The sequence below is a fragment of the Camelus bactrianus genome, chromosome 14, assembly GCF_048773025.1.
Source record: "Camelus bactrianus isolate YW-2024 breed Bactrian camel chromosome 14, ASM4877302v1, whole genome shotgun sequence".
Classification (NCBI taxonomy): Eukaryota; Metazoa; Chordata; class Mammalia; order Artiodactyla; family Camelidae; genus Camelus; species Camelus bactrianus.
The window spans coordinates 255,581-283,478 of NC_133552.1; the positions used below are offsets into that span (position 1 = coordinate 255,581).

Sequence of the window (27,898 nt, forward strand, 5' to 3'; positions counted from 1 at the left end):
TTTTTCATATGCCTATTGTCCATTTGTCTGTCTTCATTGGAGAATTGCTTGTTTAGGTCTTCTGCCCATTTTTGGATTGGGTTTTTTTTTTAAGTTGTATGAACTATTTATATATTCTTGAAATTAAGCTCTTGTCAGTCTCATCTTTTGCAAATATTTTCTCGCATTCCGTAGACTTTTTGCTTTGCTTATGATTTCCTTTGCTGTGCAAAAGCTTATAAGTTTCATTAGATCCCATTTGTTAATTTTTGCTCTTATTTCAATTGCCTAGGTAGACTGCCCTAGGAGAACATTGCTAAGATTTATGTCGGAGAATGTTTTGCCTGTGTTTTCTGCTAAGAGGTTTATAGTGTCTTGTCTTATGTTCAAGTCTTTAAGCCATTTTGAGTTTATTTTTGTGTATGATGTGAGGGAGTATTCTAACTTTATTGATTTATATGCAGCTGTCCAGTTATCCCAACACTATTTGCTGAAGAGGCTGCCTTTACTCCATTGTATGTTCTTGCCTGCTTTGTCAAAGATTAGTTGACCAAAAGTTTGTGGGTTTATTTCTGGGCTCTCTGTTCTGTTTCACTAATCCATATGTTTGTTTTTGTACCAATACCATGCTGTTTTGATTACTGGTGCTCTGTAGTATTGTCTGAAATCTAGGAGGGTTATTCCTCCAGCTTCATTCTTTTTCCTCAGTATTACTTCAGCAATTCTGAGTCTTTTGTGATTCCTTATAAATTTTAGGATTATTTGCTCCAGTTCTGTGAAAAATGTCATGGGTAATTTGATAGGGATTACATTAAATCTGTAGATTGTTTTGGGTAGTATGGCCATTTTAACAATGTTAATTCTTCCAATCCAAGAACATGGAATATCTTTCCATTTCTTTAAGTCATCTTTAATTTCCTTTCTCAGTGTTTTGTAGTTCTCAGCATGTAAATCTTTCACTTCCTTGGTCAGATTTATTCCTAAGTATTTTATTTTTTTTGGATGTAATTTTAAAAGGAGTTGTTTCTTTACTTTCCTTTTTTGATATTTCATTGTTAGTGCAAAGAAATGCAACTGGTTTCTGTACATTAATCTTGTAGCCTGCTACCTTGCCATATTCTTTTATCAGCTCTGGTAGTTTTTGTGTGGAGCCTTTAGGGATTTCTATATATACTATCATGTCATCCACATACGATGACAGTTCTACTTCTTCTCTTCCAAGTTCCCCTTTATTTCTTTTTCTTGTCCAATTGTTATGGCTAAGACTTCAATACTATGTTGAATAGAAGTGGTGAGAGTGGGCATCCTTGTCTTGTTCCAGATTTTAGTGGGAAGGCTTTCAACTTTTCACCATTGAGTATTAAGCTGGCTGTAGGTTTGTCCTAAATAGGTTTTATTATGTAGAGATATGTTCCCTGTATACCCAGTTTGGTTAGAGTTTCTGTCATAAATGGGTGTTGAATTTTACCAAATGCTTTTTCTTCATTTATTGAGATGGTCCTGTGATTTTTGTCCCTTCTCCGGTTGATGTGGCGTATCACGTTGATTGATTAGCATGTGCTGAATCATCCTTATTCCCTGGGATGAACCCAACTTGATGATGGTGTATAATTTTTTTTATATGCTGTTGGATTCTGCTCATACTTTGTTGAGGATTTTTGCATCTGTGTTCATCAACGATATTTGCCTATAGTTTTCTTTTTTAGTAATGCCTTTGGCTTTGGTATCATGGTGATGGTGGCTTCATAGAATGAGTTTGGGAGTATTCCCTCCTTGTCATTCTTTTGGAAGGTTTTGAGAAGGATCAGTATGAGCTCTTCTTTGCATGTTTGATAGAATTCCACAGTGAAGCCATCTGGTCCTGTTTGCAGGGAGGGTTTTTTTTATTGCTGATTCTATTTCACTTCTAGTGATTGGCCTGTTCAAATGATCTATTTCTTCTTGATTCAGTTTTGGTGGACTGTATGTTTCTAGAAACTTGTCCATTTCTTCTAAGTTGTCCAATTTATTGCCATATAGTTGTTCATGGTATTCTCTTATGATTTTTTATATTTCTATAGTGGTTGTTGTAATTTCTCCAATTTCATTTCTTATTTTGTTTATTTGTGTCCTCCCTCTTCTTGGTGAGCCTGGCCAGAGGTTTGTCAATTTTGTTTACTCTTTTGAAAAACCAGCTCTTGGTTTGATTGATTATTTTTTCTATTTTTTTAATCTCTATTTTATTTATTTCCTCCCTGATCCTTATTTCTTTCCTTCTGCTGACTAGGTTTTGTTTGTTCTTCTTTTTCTAATTGTTTTAGGTGGTAGGTTAGGTTGTTTATTTGAGATTGTTCTTGTTTTTTGAGGAAGGCCTGTATTGCTATGAACTTCCCTCTTAGGGCTGCTTTTGCTGCATCCCATAGATTTTGTGTGGTTGTGTTTTCATTGTCATTTATCTCAAAATGTTTTTAAATTTCTTGTTTGATTTCATCATTGACCCATTGGTTTTTTTAGTAGCATGTTGTTTGGTCTCCATTGTTTTTTTCTCATTTGTTTTTCTGTGGTTGATTTCTAGTTTCATGCCATTGTGGTCAGAGAAGATGCTCGAAATAATTTCTATCCTCTTAAATTTGTTGAGGCTTCTTTTGTGCCCGAGTATGTGGTCTATCCTAGAGAATATTCCATGAGCACTTGAAAAGAATGTATATTCTGTTTTGGGGTGATGTAATGTCCCAAAAGTAGCTTCCAAGTCCAACTGTTTTATTGTGTCATTTAGTATCTCCATTGCCTTTGAAGCATTATTTTCAATAATTACTTGAATTCTTCCTAGAGTTGGTGATACTCATGTGAGATCAGAACACACTGCTAAGCAACATGTAGTACTAAATGACTTATGTCTAGTTCTGAGGAAGTCTGAACCATACGTGGAAGAGCTGCTGAAAGACATGCACCCATTAGCACTGCCATGTTCATTGAAAGACATTGTTCCACAGAATTCAGTAAGTGAGGCTTAAATTATTCCTTATTCAGGGTCCAGTTTTCCAATTTTAGCTATGTATTGCTGATCAGATTACTGAATGTAGGTTAAAGGCACCAGTTCTCTTGTTAAATCCATTTTGCATAATAAACAATTGGTGCCAATAAGAAAAGGAAATGAACTTCAGTTTCTGTAATTGGAAACGTTCTTAATGGGAAATTGATTTGAATATACATATATGAACATAATGATGCGTGAAATATCCAAGTAAACCATTAAATTTTGAAGTCAAATAAATATATAGAGAGAAATAAATTTAAATTATGATGTGGTATGTGTTTCTGTACATTTCTTCACTGTTTCTGTGGGCCTTTGCTCATTACTCTACTTTTAGCCCCTGTTCTATTCTGCTTTGTATTACTTATGAATATTTATTCCACAGCAAGATTTAAATCTCCTAGGAGACAGAAATTGTGTGTAAAAATGTATGTTAAGCAATTATATCATTATAAAGTGTATGCCTTTGTTTATCACTGTACTCCAGCACTTAGCAAATCACTGAGCACATAGGAAGCATTCAGCAAATACTGGAAAGAGTGAACAAATGAGTAAGAAAGTAAAAAGAAACACACAAAAATATTAGCACTTGTGTTTCCTCAAAATGGTAAAATTGTTTTGACTTTAATTTTATCTTGTATATATGTTTTTGCACTTTCTGTTCTGGGTAGGCTTTGCTTCTGTTCTCATAAAATCTTTAGAAAGATGTTTTATTTTTAAGGAATGTGTAGTTTTGGCTCTTGAAATTTACTTTAGGTATGGGTACTTAAAGTTTTAAAGATCAACTGGAAAAAATTTTTTTCAGCAGGTGAGTGTTTTTCCTTACTGTTTAAGTAGGATATGCCTCATCTGTTGCTAGTAACTGATGATGATTATAAGTATCTTAAATGTATTACATGGCTTCTATTATGCTTTCAAAATTACCTTTTGGATTTCATCGTTTATGTGTAAAATTCATATATATTGCTTGTTTTATTTTTAAATCTTTATTATCTTCATATTAATATTCAGAAGGAAAACTAAGTCCTAAAGGGAAGCAGCTTATGGTCACCTTGAGACCATGTTTATAAAATCTGAGTATGGTCCATACATTGTGCATACATAAAGATTGTCCTTTATAGGGTTTGTGGCCCTAGCTACTTCTTAAATATCTATGGTTGATTCATGCCTTCGCTCAAATTTGCAGACTTTGGCTGGTATAAAGCTTAATCTGTAGTATTATACCATTAGAGCTAACTGTAATTACTAAATACATTGGAATTTTACTTTTTCCACAGAATGAAGGCTGGGGAGAAGAAGCTAAAGTAGAATTTTTGAAAATGGTAAATAAGAAGGCTGTTTTAATGAAAGTTTTTAAAAAAGAAGATGGTGTGCTCATTGTAGATCTACAGAAACCACCAACAAATAAAATAAGCAGTGATATGCCCGTGTCTCTTAGAGATGCCTTAGTTTTTATGGAACTAGCAAGGTAGGTAACATTACAGCTTAAATATTTTCAAGATCATAGGTATAAATTAGAATAAGAGATTTTACCTTGAGAAACTGTGGGCTCTAAAATGAACTGTAACTTACCCTGAGAGGTTAAAAATACTGCTATCAGAGTTTTCTAAGTTCGATTGTCTGTGAAAAAGTTACATTCAGATCATTTGATTTAAGGAAATAGAGAAATTAAGGTAGCTCAAAATAGAAACGATTTGTAGATACTGAACATTTTTTTAGACTTGCTAACTTCACAGGAAGCTCCAGTAGGGTTTCAGGAATTACAGTTTAACAGTTCCTGACTTAAAATTTCTTACCTTTGGAGTAAGATCATGATCACCACTGAACATTTAATATAGGAATCTAGAATAAATTTCTTTTCCTTTCTCATCTCTGATGAACAGATTAAGATGACTAAGTAACTGCAGAGGTAGTGGAAGACACCAACTTTCTGTCCTGAGCAGTTGCATGACTCTGGAGGTGACTCGGGTAGATTCCATTCAGGAAAAATAAGTTTGGAGTATCTGAGCTGGGAGGAGCCACAGAGACCCTTCAGCTGGCCTTTCTGAGCACCACCATAGACAGTGGTTAAGAAGTCAGCCAGGAGAGTAGAAGCTTTGAACATACAGCCCCAACTCAGAAATGTTCCAACACAAACTGAAGGTTAATTACTGAGTTTTGAGAATCTCTTGATAACCTGTTTTGATAATTGGAAACAATACCAAGAAATGTCACAAGTTAGAAGAGAGAAATTGGAAAAAGACTCTTGATAGATAAATCAGTATATATGTAAGTCTTCAGATCAGTTCACTGAGAAAAGAGAAACTTTAAGAAAATGGCTCTTATGCTTTTAATTATGCTTTTAACTAGGTTTAGGTCACAGTCACCAAGAAGTCACTCTGAAAAAAATATGACTTTACACTATCATCCACCTGTTTTGCCTAAAGAAATGACAGATGTTTCAGTTATGGTTTGTCATATAAATAGTCCTACTGATTTCTATCTTCAGCTGGTAAGTATATAGTGGCCCTTTAAGAAGAAAGTATTTTTTTCAAATTTTAAGTAGAAATATATAGTGGAAATGATGCCCAGTATGAATTTTAGAGCAAGCAAACCACTATCAAACTTCAGTAAACTTAAGTTTCTTAGTAGCTGCAACTTTAAACAAGAAATTCATGTGATTCATAGTAAGTTGAAAGAAATCTTCATCATACAAGTTAGTAAAGTGTGGAGGGAAAGGACAGTGAAGGATGCCTAATGTATGGATGTTTCTCTTCTAAAATCTAGAAACCAGGAGAGCACATGGAGCTGGCAATTCAAAATAAAATGATAAAGCCTGTTTCTGATCATGCAAACACAGGAATATACTTAATATTACTAAGTAATATTCTGAATTTGAACACCAAAATAGATTCAGATTAAAGGCATTTCATATTACGTTTTGGATGTGTGACTGATGAGTTTGTTTTAGATAGCTATCAGCAGTAAGGTTCATCCCTACTGAGATCTTTGTGTCAGTGCTTTGTATGAATTAACTCATGGATCTTACAACAGTCCTATGAGAAAATTACTGTTATCTTCATTTAGATGTGGAGACTGTAACCAGAAGGGTGAAGCAACTTGCCTGAGGTTACACAGCTGCGAAAGAGTAGGGCCAGGATTGAACTGGGCTCATTTAGAGCCTGTCATCAGAAGCACTGCACCACACTGTACTGGTTTCCTAGATGAGTGGTGAAATTTTGTTTGTCACTAAGAGGACTTGTGTATTTCTTTTGTTGATTTTTTTAGTGTCTTTTATTTAAATCGAGGTAAAACATATATAACATAAAATTTACCATTTTAACAATTAAGTGTACACTTCAGTGCCATTCAGAATGTGTGCATCTGTCACCACCAGCAGTGTAGTGCCCAAGGCTTCCAGTTTCTCCACATCCTCAGCAACACTTATTTTCCTTTTTCTAGTAATACCAAGTTTGAGGGGGTGAAGTGATCTCATTTTGGATTTGATTTGTGTTTTCCTAGTAGCTAGTATTGTGGAGCACATCTTTTCTTTTGCTTATTAGTTCACTGTTTATATGTTTTCTCTGGAGAAATATCTATTCCAGTCCTTTGCCCATTTGAATTGGATTATTTATTTTGTTGTTGTTGGGTTGTAGCAGTTCTTTATACATTATGGATATTAATCCTTTATCAGATACATCATTTTCAGGTATTTTCTCTCATCCTGTGGCTTGCCTTTTCACTCTCTTGATAGCATTTTTTGATCCAAAAAAGTTTTTAATTGATAAAGACTTTTTTTTCTATTTTTTTTGTCTGTTTCCTCTGTTTTGGTGTCATATCTAAGAAATCATTGCCAAATCTAACATCATGAAGCTTTTCCCGCCATATGTTTCCTTCTAAGAGTTTTATAGTTTTAGCTCTTACATATAGGTCTTTGAGTCATTTTGAGCTAACTGTTGTATAATATAAGGGAAGGATCCAATTTCATTCTTTCCCATATGAATTCCAGTTTTCCCGGTACCATTTGTTGAAAAGATGGTCTTTTCTCCATTGAATGGTCTTGGCACTTTTGTCAAAACTCAGCTGACCATATAATGTGAAAGTTTAATTCTGGGCTCTCTGTCCGTCTGTCCTTGTGGCAGTAGAGCACTATTTTCATTACTGTGGCTTTGTAGCAAGTTTTGAAATCAGGATGTGTGAGCTCTCCAACTTTGTTGTTCTTTTTCAGGATTGTTTTGGAAGGTTGGGGTCCCTTGAGATTCCATGTCACTTTTAGGATGAGTTTTTGTATTCCGCATGAGACATCATTGGGATTCTGATAAGTGTGGCTTTGAATTATAGATTGCACTGGGTAGTATTGACAGCTCAACAGAGTTAAGTCTTCAATTCATGAATGTGCGAGACCTTTCCATTTATTTTGTCTTTAATTTCAGCAGTGTTGTGTAGTGTACAAGTCTTTTGCCTCCTTGGTTATATTTCTTACTAAGTGTATTCTTTTCAATTCTATTGTAAATGAATTGTTTTCTTAATTTCCACAGACTGTTCATTGTTAGTGTATAGAAAAGCATCTGATTCTTTGTGTGTTGACTTTGTATCCTGTATCTTTCCTGAATTCATTTATTAGACCTTCTATTATTTTTGTGGAATCTGTAGGATTTTCTACCTATAAGATCATGTCATCTGCAAAAAAGAGATTATTTTACTACTTCCTGTCAATTTGGACGGCTTTTGTATCTTTTTCTTGCCTAATTACTCTGGCTGGAACTTAAAGTAGTATATTAAATAGCAGTGGCAAAAGCGTACACCTTTACCTTGTTACTGATCTTGAAAGAAAGTCTGTCAGTCCTTCACATAGAAAATTTGCCATCTGAACACATTTTTAGGTGTACAGTTTAGTAGTATTAACTATAGTCACATTGTTGTGCAACAAACAGCTCTCTTGAACTTTTTTATCTTGCAAAACTGAAACTCAGTACCCCTTGAATAACAACTCCCTATTTCATTCTCAGCCACTGACCATCACAGTTCCCCCTTCTTTTTCTATGAATTTGACTATTTAAATATTTCAGGTAAGTGCAATCATACAGTACAGCTATCCCCCGTTTTTTGAAAGTTCACTTTACATCAGCTCTGCTTTTCTGGAAGACCTATGTTAGTATCTGTTTTCATTAACTGAGAGAAAGCTGAAGAGGATTTTGTTGTTATGAAAAAAGTGAGCTGCTTTGCGTTAGTCCGTTTGGCTGACAAAAAGCTTCGTGGGAACACTCTACTTGAGGTAGCAGGGGATACCTGTGCTTGTCCTTTTGTCACTGTCTTATTTCACGTAGCATAGTGCCCTGAAGGTTCATCCGTGTTGTAGCAGTGACGGGATTTACTTTTTAAGGCTGACTGATCTTCCGTTGTGGACCACATTTTTTTAGTCCATTCATCCACTGAGGGTCGCTTGGTTTGTTCCTGCCTCTTGACGTGTGGTTAGGTGAATTTTAACATATTAATAGTGTCAGTAATGTTAGGTCTTCTGAGGCGTTGCAACTTGAGTATACTATGATATATTTTAGCCAGAAAGGTTTGGCTTGAATCTGTCAAACCTGTAGATAGAACTGTCAGCTTTTGGGAAGTTCAGGGGATGGACCCTACTCACTGGAGGAACAAGCTGAATAACAGGATGAGGACTAACCACGGAAATCCAGAAGATGGGGCATTCTGCAGGAAAATACTCTCTTTAACAATACAGGATCATTTGAAAAAGAACACTACACTTAATTAAAAAGCTTACTGAGACAGATTGGATACTGGGTTTGGTCAATTAGGGAAACCCAATATAGTCTAAAAGTACTAGTAGGAATACTTACTGAAATAGAAAAAGTGAAAATTGATAGAAGAATGCAGATTATCAAATTGTATGTATGGTATGGTCTGTCTTTGTAAAAACAAATGTATGGAAAGTGTGTTTAGAAAAAGATCTGGATGGATATACAGTTAAGATATCTGGAGGAATGTGATTTTTTAAAAATTTTTTGTTCTCTCTATATATGCTTATTTTATATACTACTTCTGTAATAAAATATTTCAGATATAAATTACATAATAATTTATCTCTAATTCAATTCTAATACTTCATAATTTTGTGAGCAATATCTATAATACATGCAACATGTGAATTTTGAGTTTCTATGAAACTACAGCACTTTAATCCCTTTGTTTCTTAGATAGAGAGCCTGGATTTTTTATTTATATTAAGGACAATTGAGGAATTCTATAAAAGTGAAGATGGGGAGAATCTGGAAATCCTCTGTCCAGTTCAAGATCAAGCCTGTGTAGCTAAGTTTGAAGATGGAGTTTGGTACCGAGCAAAAGTTATTGGTAGGAAATTGCACACTGTTTTTACAGGGAAATGTTATACTTAAAAATTGAACAAACCAGAAATAGACTCACAGACATAAAACTATGCTCACCAAAGGGGAAGGGATGGGAGGAGGGATAAATTAGGCATTTGGGATTAACATATCCACACTACTATAGATAAAATCGATAAGCAATAAGGACCTACTGTATAGCATAGGGAACTATATTCAATATCTTGTGATCACCTATAGTGGAAAAGAATCCGAAAAAGAATGTATGTGTGTATGTATAACTGAATCACTTTGCTGTACACCTGAAACTAGCACAACATTGTAATCAACTATACTTCAATTAAAAATTTTTAAGTAAAAAATAAATAAAGGAAGAAACAAATAAATACAATTTTTTTTTTAAGAAACGGATACCATTTGAGTTGGTACAGATTAAATCATGGGGATGATATTATTTGACCCTACGGTTTTGTTCTGTCATCCAGTTTAGAAAGTTGATGGTCATGTTGGTAGGTGAATCTCTGGCTCCTTCGGTTTCATTTGATGTGAATAGGACTTAACCATTTTCTTGTTTTCTAATATTTGCCTTATTTCGAAAGTTAAATGGTGTTGAATGACTCACACATATTCCACTCTCCTCCTAAAAAGCAAATACTCTTAATTATTTCAGCTGTTTCCTTTGTTGTTTACCTGTGTTGTCTTCTAAACAATAAGTAGTACTTTGTGGATACTTCAGTCTTAGGTATTACCTGTTCTTATGTTACATAGGTATTAGATCTCTTACAGCTCTTTGTCCCCTTTATCCCTCCCGAAGTTAGTATCACAATTTTTTAGTTAAATTTGTATTCCATGCAGATGTTTTCACTGCTACTCTATAAATTATACTTTGCTTACTTCTGAGTTAGTAACTGCATCAGTTGTTCACTTTATTTTCTTTTAATTTATGGCTACATTTTCCTAATAGTTTAAAACAATTTTCCACATGATTAGATTTTTCAGATAATGTTGGTTTGATTCTGTCATCTCCTCCAGTTAGACTGCTTGGCCTCTAGGCTTGCTACACTCTTGTTATTCTAGGAATTTATTTCACTGGTTTTCCTGTGTTGGACCCCTTGTTTTCAGATCCCATTTACCTTTTCAGTTTACACTCACATCTAGTGGAGCATTTTCCTCAAAGAGAATACGTGGGAGGTAAATTTCGAGACCTTCCATGTCTCCTGACTCTACTCTCACACGTGATTAATAACTTGGGTAAAATATGTTCTCTAAATTCCATCCCATATCCATCTGTTTGTTTGTTTTGTTTAAAACTGCATCTCCATTCAGAGACTTGAGGCATGGTAAGACTAATGACATTGGTACAGTTGAGAATAACCTCCTTGCCTGAGGGTTCCAGAGGAAATGGGGGGAGGTCCCCTCATCTTTTAACCTGACAGAGTAACACACGTCTTCTCAAGTGCTGCAGATACACTCCACCGTAAGGCTTAAGTCTTAAGTGCCATCTCGAGTCGTACCAGTGTTGTTCCACCTGCTTTCACTTCTGCCACGGAGCAGAGGATGTCTGGACTTTTTCCCATTTTGAAATTATATATACTGTATTAGTTTTTTAATTTGAAAGTGATGGCAACAAATTTTGTAGCACTGAACATACATGTACTTGGAGGGGCTAAATTCAGTTGTATATTTTGAGTGTTTATAAAAAAGGTCAGTTTGTGATAGATCTTTATTCAAGCTTTGGTGTGTTTGAACCTTCCAGAGGTTTATTTGGTATCCTGTAAAATATGAAAACTAGATTGACAAAGAAGTCTGTCTCTGCTCCTTTTTCCCCTAAATAATTTTTTTTTGCTTTCACAGTTAGATACTGTTATGTGAGTGAATCTGTAGCTTGATTATTATTTGCCTTGTTTGTCTTTCTTGTTTGTGTTGATTAACAAACATTAAGTGCGTATTTTGTGCTTGGTGCTTTGCAGAGTATTTTAAATTGGTGAATTCTCAAAAAAAAAAAAGTCTCAAGATTTGATTCTATTGGTACACCACTTTACAGATGAAATAGTGAGGCTTAGAGAGAAAAGGTAACATGCTCAGGGTGATACCTGAGAGAGACAGATTAGCTTGCTCAGTCACATGGCATTTAAGTGTCTAACTTCAAACCTAATTCTTGACTTTTAGGCCATAACACCTAGCATTTGATGGCTGTTTTGTCATCCTGATTTTGGTTGTCCTTTGATATCTTTAAATTGTTAGTTTCTCATTCATCAAGTCTCAACAACTATGCATTGTAGTTGATTGTGTTAAGTTATGTTAGAAATCTTAGAAATATTTTTCCCATTGAAAAGAAACAGTTAAGTTTGTATGTTGAACATAAAAGTATTCTAATATAGTTGACTGTAGATGAATGTAAATTTTGCTATGTAATTCTTTTTTCAAGTTTGTGATTTCCAATTTCATAATTTTTGAAGGATTGCCTGGACATCGTGAAGTTGAAGTTAAATACGTGGACTTTGGCAATACAGCAAAAGTAACGCTTAAAGAAATGCGTAAAATAAAGGATGAGTTTCTACATCCTGCAGAGAAGGTAATCATCTTATTGTGAATCATAAGGTTAGAATATTAGTACAAAGATTAAAGTAGTTTTAGAAGTCATTTTCACCATAGAAATATTCTTTTAACTATAATTTTTGTCTGTAAATATTGTCTGATACATGGACTATGGAAAAGAGTTTCTGTAGTTACTATTTTTTAAATAACATATATATCTTAGCAAATAAGCATTAATTATAAACATATGTGTATATGTATATTTGTGCCTTTATAAGGTACTTACTGGTCCACAGCTTTTAATGTTATTTTGAAATACCTGAACAATGTGGTAAGACTATGATATATTATATGAAACGAACTCATTACAGAAATGCTTTTACTATGATTCCATTTATGTTTAAGTATATATAATGTGTGCAAGAGAGAGAGACAAGTCTGAAAGAATAAATATAAAACTTTATCTTAGAATCCTGCTCCCTAGAGATAATTAAGGTTTAGGAGGCTTCTTTCCTAATTCATACACTCCTAGTATTTGAATTGTTATTAAGCAGTATTTTTTATTTAAAAATGGGTAAAATGTTACCAGAGAAACTTGAAAATACAGATGAGTAAAATGAGGGGGGCATCACTTAGAATTATTCAATATTTTTGTTGTGTGTGCTTCTAAGATGCATCTTCTGTGTTTTTCAAGATTATGGGAGTACACTGTACAGTTTTATAACCTGCTTTTTCATATAAAAATGTATCATAGTATCTGTAATTCTTTCAGTGAATGCTTATTATTCCAGTATCTGAATGTTCAACAATTCATTCAACAAAATACTGCTTTTTTTGTTTCATTTTTGATTTGGGGTTTTTTTGTGGCAGGAGGGTAATTAATTTATTTACTTACTTATTTTAACAGAGGTATTGGGGATTGAACTGAGGACCTCATCCATGCTAAGCATGCACTCTACCACTGAGCTATACCCTCCCTCCAGATTTTTAGGGGTTTTTTTAAATAGGTTATTGGGTATTTTATTTTTTTAATTGAAGTATAGTTGATGTAAAATATTATATGTTACAAGTGTACAATATATAGTGATTCACAATTTTTAAAAGTTATACTCCATTTATAGTCATTATAAAATATTAGCTATATTCCCTGTGCTGTGCAGTATATCTTTGTAGCTTATTTTATACATAATAGTTTGTACCTCTTAATCCAATAGTCTGTCAATTCCAACTGTTTGCATTTATAAATACTGTTAGAGACATCTTTGGACATTTATTTGTTTTCCAAATTTGTATTAAATTCAAACACAAAGTTTAGTTTTGTGCACATGTAACACTTTAATTCTAAAGTAAATATAAATTTAAGTTACTTTCTTAAAGGTGCAATTTTATTTGACACAGGCAATTAAATGTAAGCTGGCCTATATTGAACCATGTAAAAGGACAATGCAGTGGTCAAAAAAAGCTAAAGAAAAATTTGAAGAAAAAACGCAAGATAAGTTTATGACATGTTCAGTCATTAGTAAGCTATTTCCATTTTTTTGTTGCTGTGTGATCATAATTTTAAGTAAGACTAACATTATGATATAACATTTGCCAGATCTTATAATAAATTCCATGTGTCATCAGTATGAATAGTGAGAGAGAACACTTACTAAGAATTGGAGACAGTGGAATAATATCTTCTGCAGGCTCTAGAGTCTAAAATCAGCACACGAGGCAAAAAATACTGTTAAAGATCAAGTCACCCTACCCTCAACATGGCCTCTTGAGAGCCCTGACGCCAGGAATTCTCTTCTCTTTTCTTTGCTCTTTTGCCAGGTCTGTCTCTCATCTTGGGGTGGTGGATGCTAAGATTTAATCTGCAAGAAAGTGAGGGGAGGTGGGACATAACTAATAAATAGTTTTTGTTGGTTTTAGTTTTGTTTGACTTGAGTGAATTTAACTGTAGGCTCTTGGGATATTTTGAAAAAAGTTACTCCCTTTTTTGGAACAGTTTGGGTCTGAGACACACAGGCTGAACACTAGCCCACAATTTTGAAATCCAACAAGTTTTGAAAATCAAAAGTTTAATGGCAAAAGCTGATGAGTTTACATAAAGATACAATGGTATATATATAGTAATTATCTCCTGTGCAGCAAATAGTCATGTATTCCACTTCAGGATAGTCATATTTGCTTGTGAGCTGCTGCCTCACCCTGCTGTGGGTTTTACAAAGTAAGAAGTATACGAGGTATATTCTGTGTAGCTTCTCTCGATTTGAAGAGTTCTGAAACATGTCGTGCCACAGGGATTTGGATTGGGCGAGGGGTGGTTCAGAATCTGTTATTATCTGGAGTTTTGATCTTTTCCAAAGCTGGGACCAACCTTGGCTGTGTTGGTGTTAACCTGTACTAGTGCAGAATACACCAGACGATGTTCACTTAGGGCTGATCATGGACTTCCAAGGGCACTTTTTACCATATCCATTTTTTCATTTTCATCATACTATCGTTGAACAAACTCAGACATCGTGAGATTGTTAGCCTGTTTGACAGTGTGAGGGTATTAAAGCTCAGAGATCCATCAATCAAGGCCACGTAATCCGAAAGTGATTGCCTGTCTGTGCTGACTTACTTTAATACAAGACATTATTCTGAAGTAGTAGATCTGTTGAAGAAGAGTGTGATTATAGAAACTGTATCCTCAGTCTGTAGAAGTTTTATGTCTGGCTTCTCTGATATGAATGGTAAATTAAGGGCCTCTTGTTCCTGAGTAACCTCCACTGAATTTGAGCTGACTTTAACATGCTTTAATTCTGCTTCCCAGCTTTCCTGTCGGTACTTTATTCTGTTGTTTTTAGCTTCTCCCTTAAATACCTCCTTCAGGGTTAACCCATGAAGACCTGACTCCTGGGTTTCTTTCATGACTCCCCCTTTTTCATTCTCAGTTACTTGTTAACACCAAATACCTAAACACTAGTTGTGGTGTATCTTAAGCTATATAGTTTGATTTAAGGAATGCCAAAAAGCCCCACTCGACCTAAAGCATCTTTCCCCATTAACCTGCCCAGTGAAGAGATTGAGAGTTGAAGGTGTTTATCATAAAGTGGCTCCCAGAATGGGAGCCTCCCGTTAGTTTACTGTGTTACCTTATAAAAGCAGGAGCTGTGTAAGTTTCAGTTAGGAGCAGAGTAGGGAAGATGAGCAGGTACAGGACACAGGGCAAGTTGGCCCCTTTGGAATAAAGGCTTTTACCTGGGAAGTGCGGAATCAAATGCTAGAGGAACGCAAGAGATAGGAAGTGAGGAGGTGAGTTTCTTGAGGCCCCAGGTGAGTTGCTTGGCCTTTTGTTTCTAGATAGTGTATCTGGTCCATTGAAAAGTAGTCAGTGATGATTTTTCAGCTCTTGGAAAAAAGCTTTCTAACATGTATTCTTATAACTATGTAATATAGAATGTTACTGCTGGTAGTAATTTGTGTTTCTATTTGGAGTCATCATTCTCTTAGCAGCTGCCAGCTACTATTGCATAGAAGTGTAAGCATAAACTGATCTCAGCGCATAGAACTGCATGTTTCCTAGAGAAATTCCTCTATCATTTATTCAAGTGCATGTTGAGCAGACTCTTTATGCTGCGAACCAGAAATACAGAAACACGAGATGTAAAATCTACCCTCAACTAACTCCCAGTTTACTCTAAGAAATAGACTTAACAAACAAGTAACCAATTTGTTTTCTAAAAGAAGTTAAAAGCTAGATGTTTTGTCTTAAAAACAAAAGGATAGGAAAAAATTGCAGTTAGTGTTCTGGATTGAGTTTTTGTTGTTTTAAGCTTTGTGCCATTCTTATAAAAGCTTTGAAACTTTGCAGACAAGCACTGGCCTGAATTAACTTTCATTCATTTCTTTTGTCCTCAGGAACTTGGTAGAATCTAATAAAACAATTTAAAAACACAGTAGAATGCTGCTTTAATAAATATATGTCACTTTATATTCTTCTGAATCTAAAAGCTTTAAGCTGCTTTTGGTTCATTATAGAATAGTACACAGTAACCTAAAATGGAAGTTTTATTAACATTGCCAGTTCTTTTGTGTCTGAAAAATGCTACTTTTACCGCTGGAGAGAGACTGATATTATTGAGAAAGAAACCTTATGTGTGCAAAATGAAGGAAATTAAGTTTTCAGGTTTTCAAAAATTGCTTCATTTAGTATATTTTGCAACATATTTATTTCTTTCCTCAAACTAGTCTTAATGGTTTTGCAGAAATTCTGGAAGATAATGTGCTCTTGGTTGAGCTTTTTGATTCTCTCGGTGCTCCTGGAACGATGCCTACTAGTATTAATGACCAGCTAGTCAAAGAGGGCCTAGCATCTTATGAAGCAGGGTAAGTAGACCTGCCAACTTTTACTTTTAATTCATATGTAACTCTTGATCCACAAGAAGGGAAACTGGCGTATCATTCCCCATTGGATATCTGCTTAGGCCATAGACTTGGGAGTTTTTCTCTGTTAATGGGTCAGGAAAAGAGAAGGAAAAATGATTGGAGTCAGTCCAGTGGGAGTGGGGTGGCTCTTTCCTTCATCTCTAGGGGACTCTACAGCAACAAGAATGGCTCCTAGAGATTGAGGTTGCTTCTAAGAAAAGGAGGCTGCCATCTTACTTCAAGATGGAATGTCTGCCTAGATAGCCTCTTGTCCATTTGGGGGAAGAGGATTTGGAAGAGAAATGGCAGGATAGAGAGTATGCACAGTAGTAGAGTAGCCTGTACTCCATCTGGGGAAGTGTGACTTTTTCTTGGGTTCAGGTGGATACTTTGAAAGAGAACCAGGCTTGAACCATTGTGCTGGTACCCAGGACAGGCCAGTGGTTGAGGTGACCCCAGAAGCAGAAGGGCAGAGTGGTGGTGAGGAGGGAAGGAGGGTTCAACATCAAGACAAAGCAATTCTTCCACTATAGGGACTTGTGCAGTTGGGTGGCCCCTCAGCGGTCTTCTGAAGAACTCTCACGTACAGCCCTCAAGAAAGCCAGTATGCCCTTGTGTCTTCTTCTGGCTTGACAGCTCATTGCTATTTAGTACTGAGTAATATGCCATTTAACGGATATATCATAGTTTATTTGTCCATTCACCCACTGAAGTCTTCCAAGTTTTGGCAATTATGAATAAAGCTGCTATAGACATCTGTGTGCAGGTTTTTGTGTGGACATAAGTTTTCAGCTCCTTTGGGTAAATACCAAGGAGCATGATTGCTGGGTCACATGGTAAGAGTATGTTTAGTTTTACAGGAAACTGCCAATCTGTCTTCCAGGTGCCTGTACTGTTTTGCATTCCCACGAGCAGTGAATGAGGGTTCCTGTTGCGCTCTACATCCATTTGGTGCTGTCAGTGTTCCAGAGTTTGGCGACTCTGGCAGATGTGTGGTGTTACCTCGCTGTTGATTTAATTTGCATCTCCCTGGTGCCTCACAGCGTGGAGCATCTCTTGTGCATATTTGCCATCTGTGCGTTTACTTTGATGAAGTGTCTCAAGGTTTTGGGTCCATTTTTAAATTGGGTTATTTTTCTTATTGTTGATGTTTTTCATTGGTAAATAGATTTTTTTTTAATTGAAATACAGCTCAACTTCCCCTTAGCCAACCCCCCAAAATACTGGGCCAACACCCAAGATGAGAAGAATAATGCAGAGGAAAAGTGAGAGTAGAAAGACTCAGTGATCTTAACTAGTTGCAGTTAAAAATGCTTACTTTAGAAAATTTTACACAAATACATTGCTGTGCCCCACCCCCACCCCCAGGGCACCAGTTTTCATAAACCCACATCTGCTGCTCTGGTAGCTCCAGCCAGTCTGCTTGCTCTTCAGCACCCAGCCTGCTGATTCCTGACAACTGCAGCTAGACCCACTGTTTTCACTGTGCCTGTTACCTGTCCTCAGATGAGCACATGAGCTTCCCTTGATCAGTACCTGCCTTGAGCACCTGAGGAGTAAGAAGAAATGTTAAGTCCCACAGACTAGTCTGTTGGGCTCAACTATATCGTCCACACGCACCGTCCTTTATAAAATAAAACATCATGTTTCCCAAATAGCCTGGCCCCATCTACCTCAGGGTCATGCCTTGTCCCGTTGTCTTACCGTGTCAGAACTACATGTTTTCTTTCAGTTTCTGGAATGCGTCACTGACTCCTGTGTTTTAAAATCTCTACATGTATTTTTAAAATCTCTATTGAAATGTCACTTAATCAGAGAAACCTTCTCCAACTCACAGACTAGATTTCATTGGCCTGTGCCCTTGTCCTTTATAACTTATTCTGCGTAGGGTTATGTAATCTCTCAGGGTCACAACATCACAAGCTCCAGGAGGACAGGAACCCTGCTTGTTTTGCCCACTGCCATATCTCTGGTATCTAGCTTTCTTGGCTCACAGTATGCACCCAGTGAATATAGTTAAATGGAAGAAATGACTATTGGATCTACAGTGTGGGGGAGAGACCTGGTTAGGTGACTCAGATGGAGTTAGCACATACATGGTAAATGAGTCCACTGCCTCCATCAGTCACCTCAGTCTCCCTGGATGAAGATGCAGCTCTGAGGATTATCACTTACAGAAGAGAAAAGTAAAAAAACAAACAAACAAACAAAAACTGGTAGATCAGGAACCTGAGGCTAAAGAAAACCCAGAAACCAAAAAAGGGACCATTTGAAGAAGGAAGAGTAGCTGGTGCTCTAAGTTCATGTCAAGTAATGACTGAAAACTGTCCATTAGATTTAGAAGGAAAAATGGTTAGTCACCTTGGTTAGCAAAATCTCATATTATTATGAAAGAAATTTTAAGTTTTTTTCTTTTTAAGAAATTTTGGTATCTAATTGTCTGTGATTAGAGTCTGAACTAATCTTATTTATTAAATATTCTAAATAGTTCATTTAATAATTTTGCCTGTTAACACATTTTAATAGCAGTTGTTTTCCATTTGTATTCTCATTGGCAAACAGGTTGATACTTTTTAGTCAAAGAGAAAGTCAAACCATCAAAAAAACAATAACTCTGTTCCTTTGTGAGTATAAAATATCAGTGGGTAATGGTGAAATTACGAGCAAAGTTGGTATTTTAAACTGTGGCTTTAACTTTTTTTTCTTTTTGGCCTTTGTTGGTCATTAGGAAGTCTATTTTTAAAAAAGACTGAAGTTGCTATTAATATCAGAACTGTGAATTTGTGTCTAAGCAAATACAAACAGGTGTTTTGCAAACTACTCTGTTTGCTGATGGGTTTTGTTATTTTTCAGATATACCCTCAAAGATAATTCCAAAAAGCATATTGAAGTATGGGATCCTTCTCCAGAAGAAATTATTTCAAATGAAGTAAACAGCTTAAATCCTGTATTTGCAAAATCTCTACCTAATGAGAATCTCCAGTCACTTTATAATAAGGAACTGCCTGTGCATATCTGTAATGTAATATCTCCTGAGAAGATTTATGTTCAGTGGTTGTTAACAGAAAACTTACTTAATAGGTATTATATACAAGGACAACATATTGCATATAGTTTTATTCTTTTTTCTGTATTTCATTTCAATGGTATAGAAGTAATAAATGCAGAATTTTAAAAGTACGAAATTATTTCAGCTAAATAGTCACTAAAAACTAGTTTAAAGTATACAAATAGTATCTTTACCAGTTATTTTCACTATATTAGGATTTATAAATCCCACAGATGCTTATTGAGCACCTATTATTTGATAACCAGTATTATAAGTGTCAAGGATACAGTGGTAAAAAACATGGACAAGTTTGTGCTGTCATGGAGCTTAAATTGTAGAGAGTGACAGTGAACAAATGAAATATGTAGAGCAGCAGATGATGGTGAAGGCAACAGAAAAAAGTAAAGCAGTGGGGAGGAAGACCTCACAGAGCCAGTGACACTTGAAGTGTATCCTGAAGGAGGAAAGGGAGTAGCCATGGCAACGTCTGGGGGACAAGACCCTGCAGCGGAAATAAACTTGGGTATTCAGGGAAGAACAAGATATCCAGTTTGGCTGGAATAGAGTGAGGAAGGGGGGACGGTAGAAGACATGTGGTCAGAGAATTATGTTACAGGAAAAGGTTTAGAGAGTTAATTTTTTTTCTTCACATAGTTTAGGAGAAAAGATGTTTGCTGTTTATGAAAACTCAAAATGGGAACCTATAAAATGGGAAAATGATATGCACTGTGCTGTTAAGATCCCAGATAAAAATCAGTGGCGAAGAGGTCAGATCATCAGAGTGATTACAGACACACTGGTAAAGGTAAGTGCAGAGTTAAAAATATAATCATGAGAGTGAATGCATTTTGTATTTTTATCCAATTTGTATTATGCTTTTCAGTTTGCAAAAAAATTTTTGAAGTATTGTGTTCCCATAGACTGACTTATTGTTTTCATAGGTCTTGCTGTATGACGTGGGTGTTGAACTAGTAGTGAATACTAACTGTTTAAGAGAACTTCAAGAAAACCTAAAGACAATGGGAAGATTATCTTTGGAGTGCTCTCTTGTTGATATAAGGTAGCTTTTCGCTGAGTAAATTTTCTCACTATTGAATATGGTTTTAAATATTTTTTCTTTTTTGATAGATTCGTATCAGTTTTAATTTTGCTGACATTCTGAAATTTTCATAAGATTAGTTAATTTTAAGGTTTTAAGAAGCAGGAAATATAAAAATGGTAAAGCATGTAAGTTTTGGTGGTATTAAGGAAATAGGGGTAGGTGAGTATGATGAGTATCTAAATAGAATTCAAAAATTCTGTCTAGATTCTGTTAGATTTAAAGAAAACTTGAGGAACACTAGCAGATAGAAATAAAGTGTATCTTACAAACTTAGACTTGCATGGAAAGCTAAAAATGTATAAATTACCAGTAAGTGAATTAGGATTCTGGGGAATGGCATGGCCTAGTCTGAGTCTGCTAGACTCCTGCCATAAACACGCAAACCTGGATGCAGATCTGCAGACTGTACGGTCAACATCTACGACAAGTGTAGACAGCAAGGTCCCGCCAGGAGCCCCCACCACAAGTGGGGGTGGGGGGGCTCTACCGACTGGACTCTGTGGTGTCACGCTTATGGGGATGGATGGGGAGGGAAACCTGACTGGGATTCTCACAGGTCACTGTAGCCCGCAGGCCAGTCTGAGAGCAGCAGCCGAAACTGAGAAGGATGTGATGCTGGGTACGCTTCATAGTTGAAGGGAAGAGCCCTGTAACAGGCCAGTGTTTCATGGTGCTGGAGCTTTCTTAGCCGTACACGCTCTCTTCCATGACCCCACACAGAGGAGGAACTGCTGGGCAGAGGGCCTGATTTGAGCAAGACAGACAATGGGGCAAAGGAAAGATGCAAATAAAAGCAGGAGAGAGGAGCAAATATGAAGCCATATCATCTGTCACTTTGGGAAAATAACACGAGAGCATTCTGGAACCATGAAGCTAGGAAAGCAGTTGTGATCCTCCCCTTCTCCTGAAGTACAGGAAATTTTATTTCACGTAAAACATTAGCAAAAGAAAGGATTATAGTCAAATTCCATATAAATTATTATGAAGAAAAAAGGAGCCACATAATATCCCTAGAGGCAGTGGAATCAGCGAAAAAGACATGCTTACAAAACAATCTAATATTTTTAAGTAAACTAAAAACTTTAGAAAATGATAGAAACTGAAGAAAAACATAAAACAATTTTAAAAACTCAGAAACAAGACTGATTACAGAAAAAGGAAGACTTGAAAAGAGAGATGATAACACTCAGGAAAGAAAAGAAACCTAGGGAAAAACACAAAAATACATAATAGAAAATGTTTTTAAGAGAAAAACAAGATAGAAAGGAGGACAGATATTTTTTGTTTTTTTAATGGAGGTACTGGGGATTGAACCCAGGACCTCGTGCATGCTAAACATGCACTCTACCACTAAGTTGTTACCCTCCCCCCTACCCAAGAATAGAGCTTTTCAATTAAAAAAATAAAAATCCTAAGGATTCAAAAGAAAACAAAAGTGATCTAACATAGACAAAGGCCTAATGTACATGTAGTAGGAATCTCAAAGAAGAAAACTAAAACAGAATAAAACAAATACTAAAAACCCAATTCAAAAAAAGGTCCCTAAAGTAAAAGACTGTTTACAACTAATGTATTGAAAGAGCACACTGTCTATCGTGGAAAATCAGTTCAGGAATGCCAACATTGAGAGATGATCCAGTAAAATTATTGATTCACAAGGGAAATAAAGTAACACTTCCCACCAACACTTTACTCCAGAAGGTAATGACATAACATTTAAAAAATACTCAAAAGAAAATGGCAGACTATAGGTTTTATATCTAGCCAACTGACCTTCAGGTGTTAAGACAGAAAACTGGTCTGACCACGAAGAAATACTGTTTCTAGGAACCGTTCCTGAGGAACCAGAAAGGGAACCAGCTTTAGATAATCAGCCAGACTTGAGAGATTCTGACATAGTGCTGGTGGTGAGCATTATTACATTATTTTACCTAAAGAATGAAGACCAAATGATCATGGGAAGCAGTATAGAATGCCAAGTGGATATGGCATAATTTCAGAGAATGGAGGGGAAAGGAGAGGATGTATGCAAAGTTGAATAAACTCACTGCTGTCTTACTGGTATTAATTAGGAGTAGGTACTTCAAATAAGAAGTAGGGGAAAGAGAAGCGGTTACTGATGATACTTAACATGAACTATATTAATATTTTATATAAACAAGTAAGTAAAAATGGTAAGGAAAGTGAAATTAACTGTATACATGCTGGCATAACCTCTCAGAGAGGAACTTTTTCAAAGGACTAAAACATAGTGAGTTGACGGTACATGTTTACCAGAATATATCCTAAGGACAAAAAATAACTGCTTCCCACCCCTCACCATAGAGTCATCAGCTGTTTTCATTCACTCCAGAGTTGGTTGTAGTGCTACTGAAACAAGATGGGAATGCAATCAGCTAAATTCAACCATGAAAACTGCAGAACAACTCAATTTATTCAACAGAAAATTGCAAGGGAAAGTGATGGAAGGGACACTAAAGACACATATTGACCATTCATGATGCATGGACTTCTCTTAAGTTACCAATTCAAACTAACTGTTTTGAAGCATCAGGAAAAAATGAACACCATCCGAGTGGTTGATGATTTAGGAATTATTAATTTTCTAATGTGATAATAGTACCATGGTTGTGTTTGCATTTCCAAAAGTAATTTTTTTTTAACAAACATATTTTCAAGTGAAATAATGTTAATTCTGGGGCTTACTTAAAAATAATCAGGGATGGAGGTTCTGAATACATGGGAGTTTGGTGAAATAAAGTTGGTCATGAATTGATAATTGTCAAAGTTGAGTGATAGATACATCAGATTTATTACATTCTCTCTGCTTTTGAATATGTTGAAAATTACCATAATAACTTTTTAAACGTGAGTTCACCAGATTTTATTCTGTAAGTTTCAGGTGTACAGCATTATAATTCAACATCTGTATGCACTACAGAAAGATCACACCACAGGTCTAGTCACCACCCATCACCATGCAGTTGACACACTTCACCTGTTTGACTCACCTCCCATTCCCCTTCCCCTGTGGTAATCACTAACCTGATTTTTGTATCTATGAGTTTGTTTTTCTTTTCTTTTCTTTGTTTGCTGATTCATAGATTCCTCGTGTGAATGAAATCATACGGAGTTGTCTTTCTCAGTCTGACTTAACTTCATTTTAGCACAATACCCTCAAGGTTCATCCATGGTACAGATGTGAAGATTTCATTCTTTTTTATGGCTGAGCAGTAATCAGTTGTGTATATACCACTTCTTTATCCATTAATCAGTTTTATGGTTGCTTCCATATCTTGGCTATTGTGACTAATGCTGCAGTCTACATAGGGGTGCATATATCTTTTTGAATTAGTGTTTTCATGTTCTTCAGATAAATACCCAAAAGTGAAGTAGCTGGGTTCTATAGTAGTTAATTTTTTGAGGAACCTCTGTACTGTTTTCCATAGTGGCTGCACCAGTTTACATTCCCACCAACAGTGCAGGAAGATTCCCTTTTCTCCACATTTTTGCCCACACTTGTTGGTTGTCTTTTTAACAGTAGCCATTCTAACGGATGTGAGGCAATATCTCCTTGAGGTTTTGGTTTGCATTTTCCTACTGATGCTGAACATCTTTTCATATACCTGTTGGCCATATGTATGTCTTCTTTGAAAAAATGTCTATTCACATCTTCTGCCCATTTTTTAATTGGATTGTTTGTTTTCTTGTTGTGGGGTTATGAGTTCTTTATATATTTTGGATATTAACCCCTTATTGGATATATGATTTGCAAAATATTTTCTCCCATTTAGTAGGTTGTCCTTTCATTTTGATGGTGGTTTCTTTTGCAGTGTAGGAACTTTTAGTTTGTAGTCTTTGTTTATTTTTTGTTTAGTTTTCCTTCCCTTTGGCATGAGAGCCACAAAAACATTGCTAGGCCTGAGGTCAGTGAGGATAGTGCCTATGTTTTCTTCTAGGAATTGTATAGTTTCAGTTCTTACATTCAAGTCGTTCATTCATTTTGAGTTAATTTATGTGCTTAAGATAGTGGTCTAGTTTTATTCTTTTTCATGTGGCTGTTCAGTTTTCCCAGCACCATTTATTAAAGAGACTATCCTTTCTCCATTGTATGTTTTTTGCTCTCATCATAAATTAATTTTCCATATACATGTGAATTTATTACTGGGCTCTCAATTCTATTCCATTAATTTATGTGTCTGCCTTTATGACAATACCATACTGGGTTTTGGGGGTGGGGGGCAGGATTAGGGTTTTTTGTTTTTTTTTTAATTTTGTGGGGAGGTAATTAGGTTTATTTTTTTAGATGGAGGTACTAGGGATTGAACCCAGGACCTTGTGCATGCTAGGCATGTGCTCTACCACTGAGGTATATATACCCTTCCCCCTTAGTACCATACTGTTTTGATTACTGTAGCTTTGTAATGGAGTTTGAAATCAGAGAGCATGGCACCTACAGCTTTGTTCTTCTTTCTCAAGATTGTTTTGGCTTTTTGGGATCTTTTGTGGTTCTATACAAATTTTAGAATTCTTTGTTCTAGGACTTCCAATACTATGTTGAATAAAAGTGGTGAGAGGGCATTATTCTCTTGTTTCTGATCTTAGAGAAGATGCTTTCAGCTTTTCACCATGGAGTGTGATGTTAGCTGTGGGTTTATCATATATCGCCTATATTGTGTTGAAGTACGTTCCCTCTTTACCCACTTTGTTGAGAGTTTTTATCATGAATGGATGTTGAATTTTGTCACATGCTTTTTTCTGCATCTATTAAGATGGATTATTATATGGTTTTTGTCCACATTTTGTTAATGTATGTATCACGTTGGTTAACTTGTGGATGTTGGGCCAGTTTTGTGTTCCTGGAATAAATCCCACTTGATTGTGAATGTATGATCCTTTTGATGTATTGTTTTGCCAATATTTTATTGACAATTTTTGCATCTGTGTTCATCAGGAATATTTGGGAAGTATCTCTCTCCTTCAGTTTTTTGGGAGAGCTTGCATAGAGTTCTACACAGCATTTTTCCTTGAATATTTGTTAGAATTCACCAGTAAAGTTGTCTAGTCTTGTGCTTTTGTTTGTCGGGAGGTTTTTCATTACTGTTTCAATTCCCTTACTAGTAATCAGTCTGTTCACATTTTCTGTTTCTTTGTGATTTATTTGGAAGATTGTGTGTTTCTGGGAATTTATCCATTTCTTCTAGGGTGTCCAGTTTGTTGGCATATAAATGTTAAAAACATTCCTTCTTTCATTTATTTTATTTATTTAAGGTTTGTTGTTTTGTTTTGTTTTCGGTTAGTCTAGCTAAAGGTTTGTTGATTTTGTTTATTTTTTCAAAGAACCAGCTCTTTGTTCTGTTGGTCATTTCTATCTTTTTTCTCTATTGCACTTATTTCTGCTCTGATCTTTATTATTTCCTCCCTCCTATTAATTTTAGGTTTTGTTTGTTCTTTTTTGGTTCCTTTAGATATAAAGTTAGATTGTGTATTTGAGATTTTTCTTGTTTCTTGAGGTAGGCCTAATTGCTATAACTTCCCTCTTAGAACTGTTTTTTTTTTTTTTCTTACTATATTTCATAGGTTTTTGATATGTTGCATTTCTGTTTTCATTTGTCGCTAGGTTATTTGATTTCTCCGATGACCTACTGGGTGTTCAGTAGCATGTTGTTTAATCTCCATGTTTTTGTGGGTTTTCCCATTTTTTTTCTTGTGATTTCTAGTTTCATAATATTGTGATTGGAGAAGATACTTGATATGATTTCAGTTTCTTGAATTTATTGAGACTTGTTTTGAGAGCAACACATGATCTATCCTGGAGAATGTTCCATATGCACTCGAGAAGAATGTGTAATCTCCTGCTTTGGTATGGAAAGGTCTGTATGTATCTGTTAAGTCCCTTTGGTCTTAACGTGTTGTTTAAGTATGCTGATTCCGTATTGATTTTCATCTAGATGATTGATGCATTGATGCAGGTGGGATGTTAAAGTCACCTACCATTATTGCATTGCTTTCAGTTTCTCCCTTTAAGTCCAGTAATGTTTGCTTTATGTATCTTGGTGCTCATCTTTTGGGTGCATATACATTTATAAATGTTACATCTTTTTGCTGGATTGACCCTTTATCATTATGAAATGTTCCTTGTCTTGTATTACAGTCTTTGTTTTAAAGTCTTTTCCACCTGATATGAGTATAGCTACTCCAGCTTTCTTTTTATTTCCATTTGCATGGAATATCTCTTTCTGTATCTTCACTTTCAGTCTGTGTTTCCTTTCTTCTGAAGTGAGTTTCTCATAGGCAGCATTTAGATGCATCTTGGATTTTCATCCATTCAGCTACTCTGTCTTTTGATTGGACCATTTAGTCCATTTACATTTAAAGTAATTATTGATTGCTGTGTACTTACTGCCATTTTTGTTAATTGTTTTCTGGCTGTTTTGTGTTTCTTTTCTTTCTCCTCTTGTGTTTTGGTGATTTTCTTTGGTGTTATGTTTAGGTTTTTTCTCTTTCTTTTGTGTATTTATTATAAGTTTTTTGTGTGTGGTTATGATGAGCTTCACATATAATAATAGCCTGTGTAAATAGTAGCCTATTTTAATTTAGTGGTAACTTAAATTTGAACACATTCCGAGGCTTTATTTTTTCCTCCTTCCCCCACATTTTATACTTTCAGTGACACATTTTACATCTTTTTATTTTATGCACCCTTTAAATAATTACTGTAATTTTAGTTAATTGTACTACTTTGCTCTTTTAACCTTCATGCTTGCTTTGTAAGTGACTGATTCACTACCTTTATTGTATTTACCATCTATTGTAATTTTGTATATTTTCATATTATTAATTAGTGTCATTGCTTTTCATTTTAAAGAAGTCTCTTTAACATTTCTTATAGGGCTGCTTTAGTGGTGATGAACCCCTTTAGATTTTGCTTATCTGGGAAACTCTTAATCTCGCCTACAAATTCTGAATGGTAACATTACTGGGTAGAAAATTCTTAGTTGGAAGTTTTTTTTCCCTTTCAGCACTTTGAATGTGTGATACCACTCCCTTCTGTCTTTTAAAGTTTCTGCTGAAGAATCTGCTGATAGCCTCATGGGGGCTCCCATGTACATAACAAGTTGTTTTTCTCTTGCTGCTCTTAGGATTCTCTCTTTTTCCTTAACTTTTACCATTTTAATTATAGTGTGTGTTGGTGTGTGTTTCTTTGGGTTCATCTTATTTGCACTCTCTGGGCTTGCTGGGCCTGGATGTGTGTTTCCTTCCCCAGATTAGGGAAGTTTTAGCCACTATTTCTTCAGATAATTTTTCTGGTCCTTTCTTCTACTTCTTCTTCTTCTTCCTCTTCCTCTTCCTCATCGTCTTCGTCTTCTTCGTTGTCATCTTTTTTGTCGTCTCTGTCTCTCTCTCCTCCTCCCTCCCTCCCCCCCTTCCCCTCCCTCTCCTCCTGTAATGCAAATGTTACTCCACTTGATGTCCCAGAA

At 35.6% G+C, this 27,898-nt stretch overlaps 1 protein-coding gene across 8 annotated transcripts in view; it reads left to right on the forward strand.

Annotated features, from left to right (window-relative positions):
* Positions 1 to 27,898, forward strand: part of RNF17 (ring finger protein 17) — a 91,761-nt gene that overhangs the window by 29,698 nt on the left and 34,165 nt on the right. For 7 of the 8 annotated variants that reach the window (XR_012511574.1, XR_012511575.1, XR_012511576.1 and 4 more), the window contains 10 exons: positions 2,789 to 2,957; positions 4,270 to 4,460; positions 5,342 to 5,483; positions 9,181 to 9,334; positions 11,787 to 11,902; positions 13,264 to 13,384; positions 16,107 to 16,227; positions 19,120 to 19,347; positions 19,970 to 20,120; positions 20,257 to 20,375. Coding sequence is in view for 5 of the 8 variants with exons in the window: in XM_074377838.1 (XP_074233939.1) it covers positions 2,789 to 2,957; positions 4,270 to 4,460; positions 5,342 to 5,483; positions 9,181 to 9,334; positions 11,787 to 11,902; positions 13,264 to 13,384; positions 16,107 to 16,227; positions 19,120 to 19,347; positions 19,970 to 20,120; positions 20,257 to 20,375 (1,512 nt within the window). In the remaining 3 variants the exon portion in view is untranslated. The remainder of the gene's footprint in view (positions 1 to 2,788; positions 2,958 to 4,269; positions 4,461 to 5,341; positions 5,484 to 9,180; positions 9,335 to 11,786; positions 11,903 to 13,263; positions 13,385 to 16,106; positions 16,228 to 19,119; positions 19,348 to 19,969; positions 20,121 to 20,256; positions 20,376 to 27,898) is intronic. The other variant, XM_074377840.1, reaches the window with a different exon arrangement.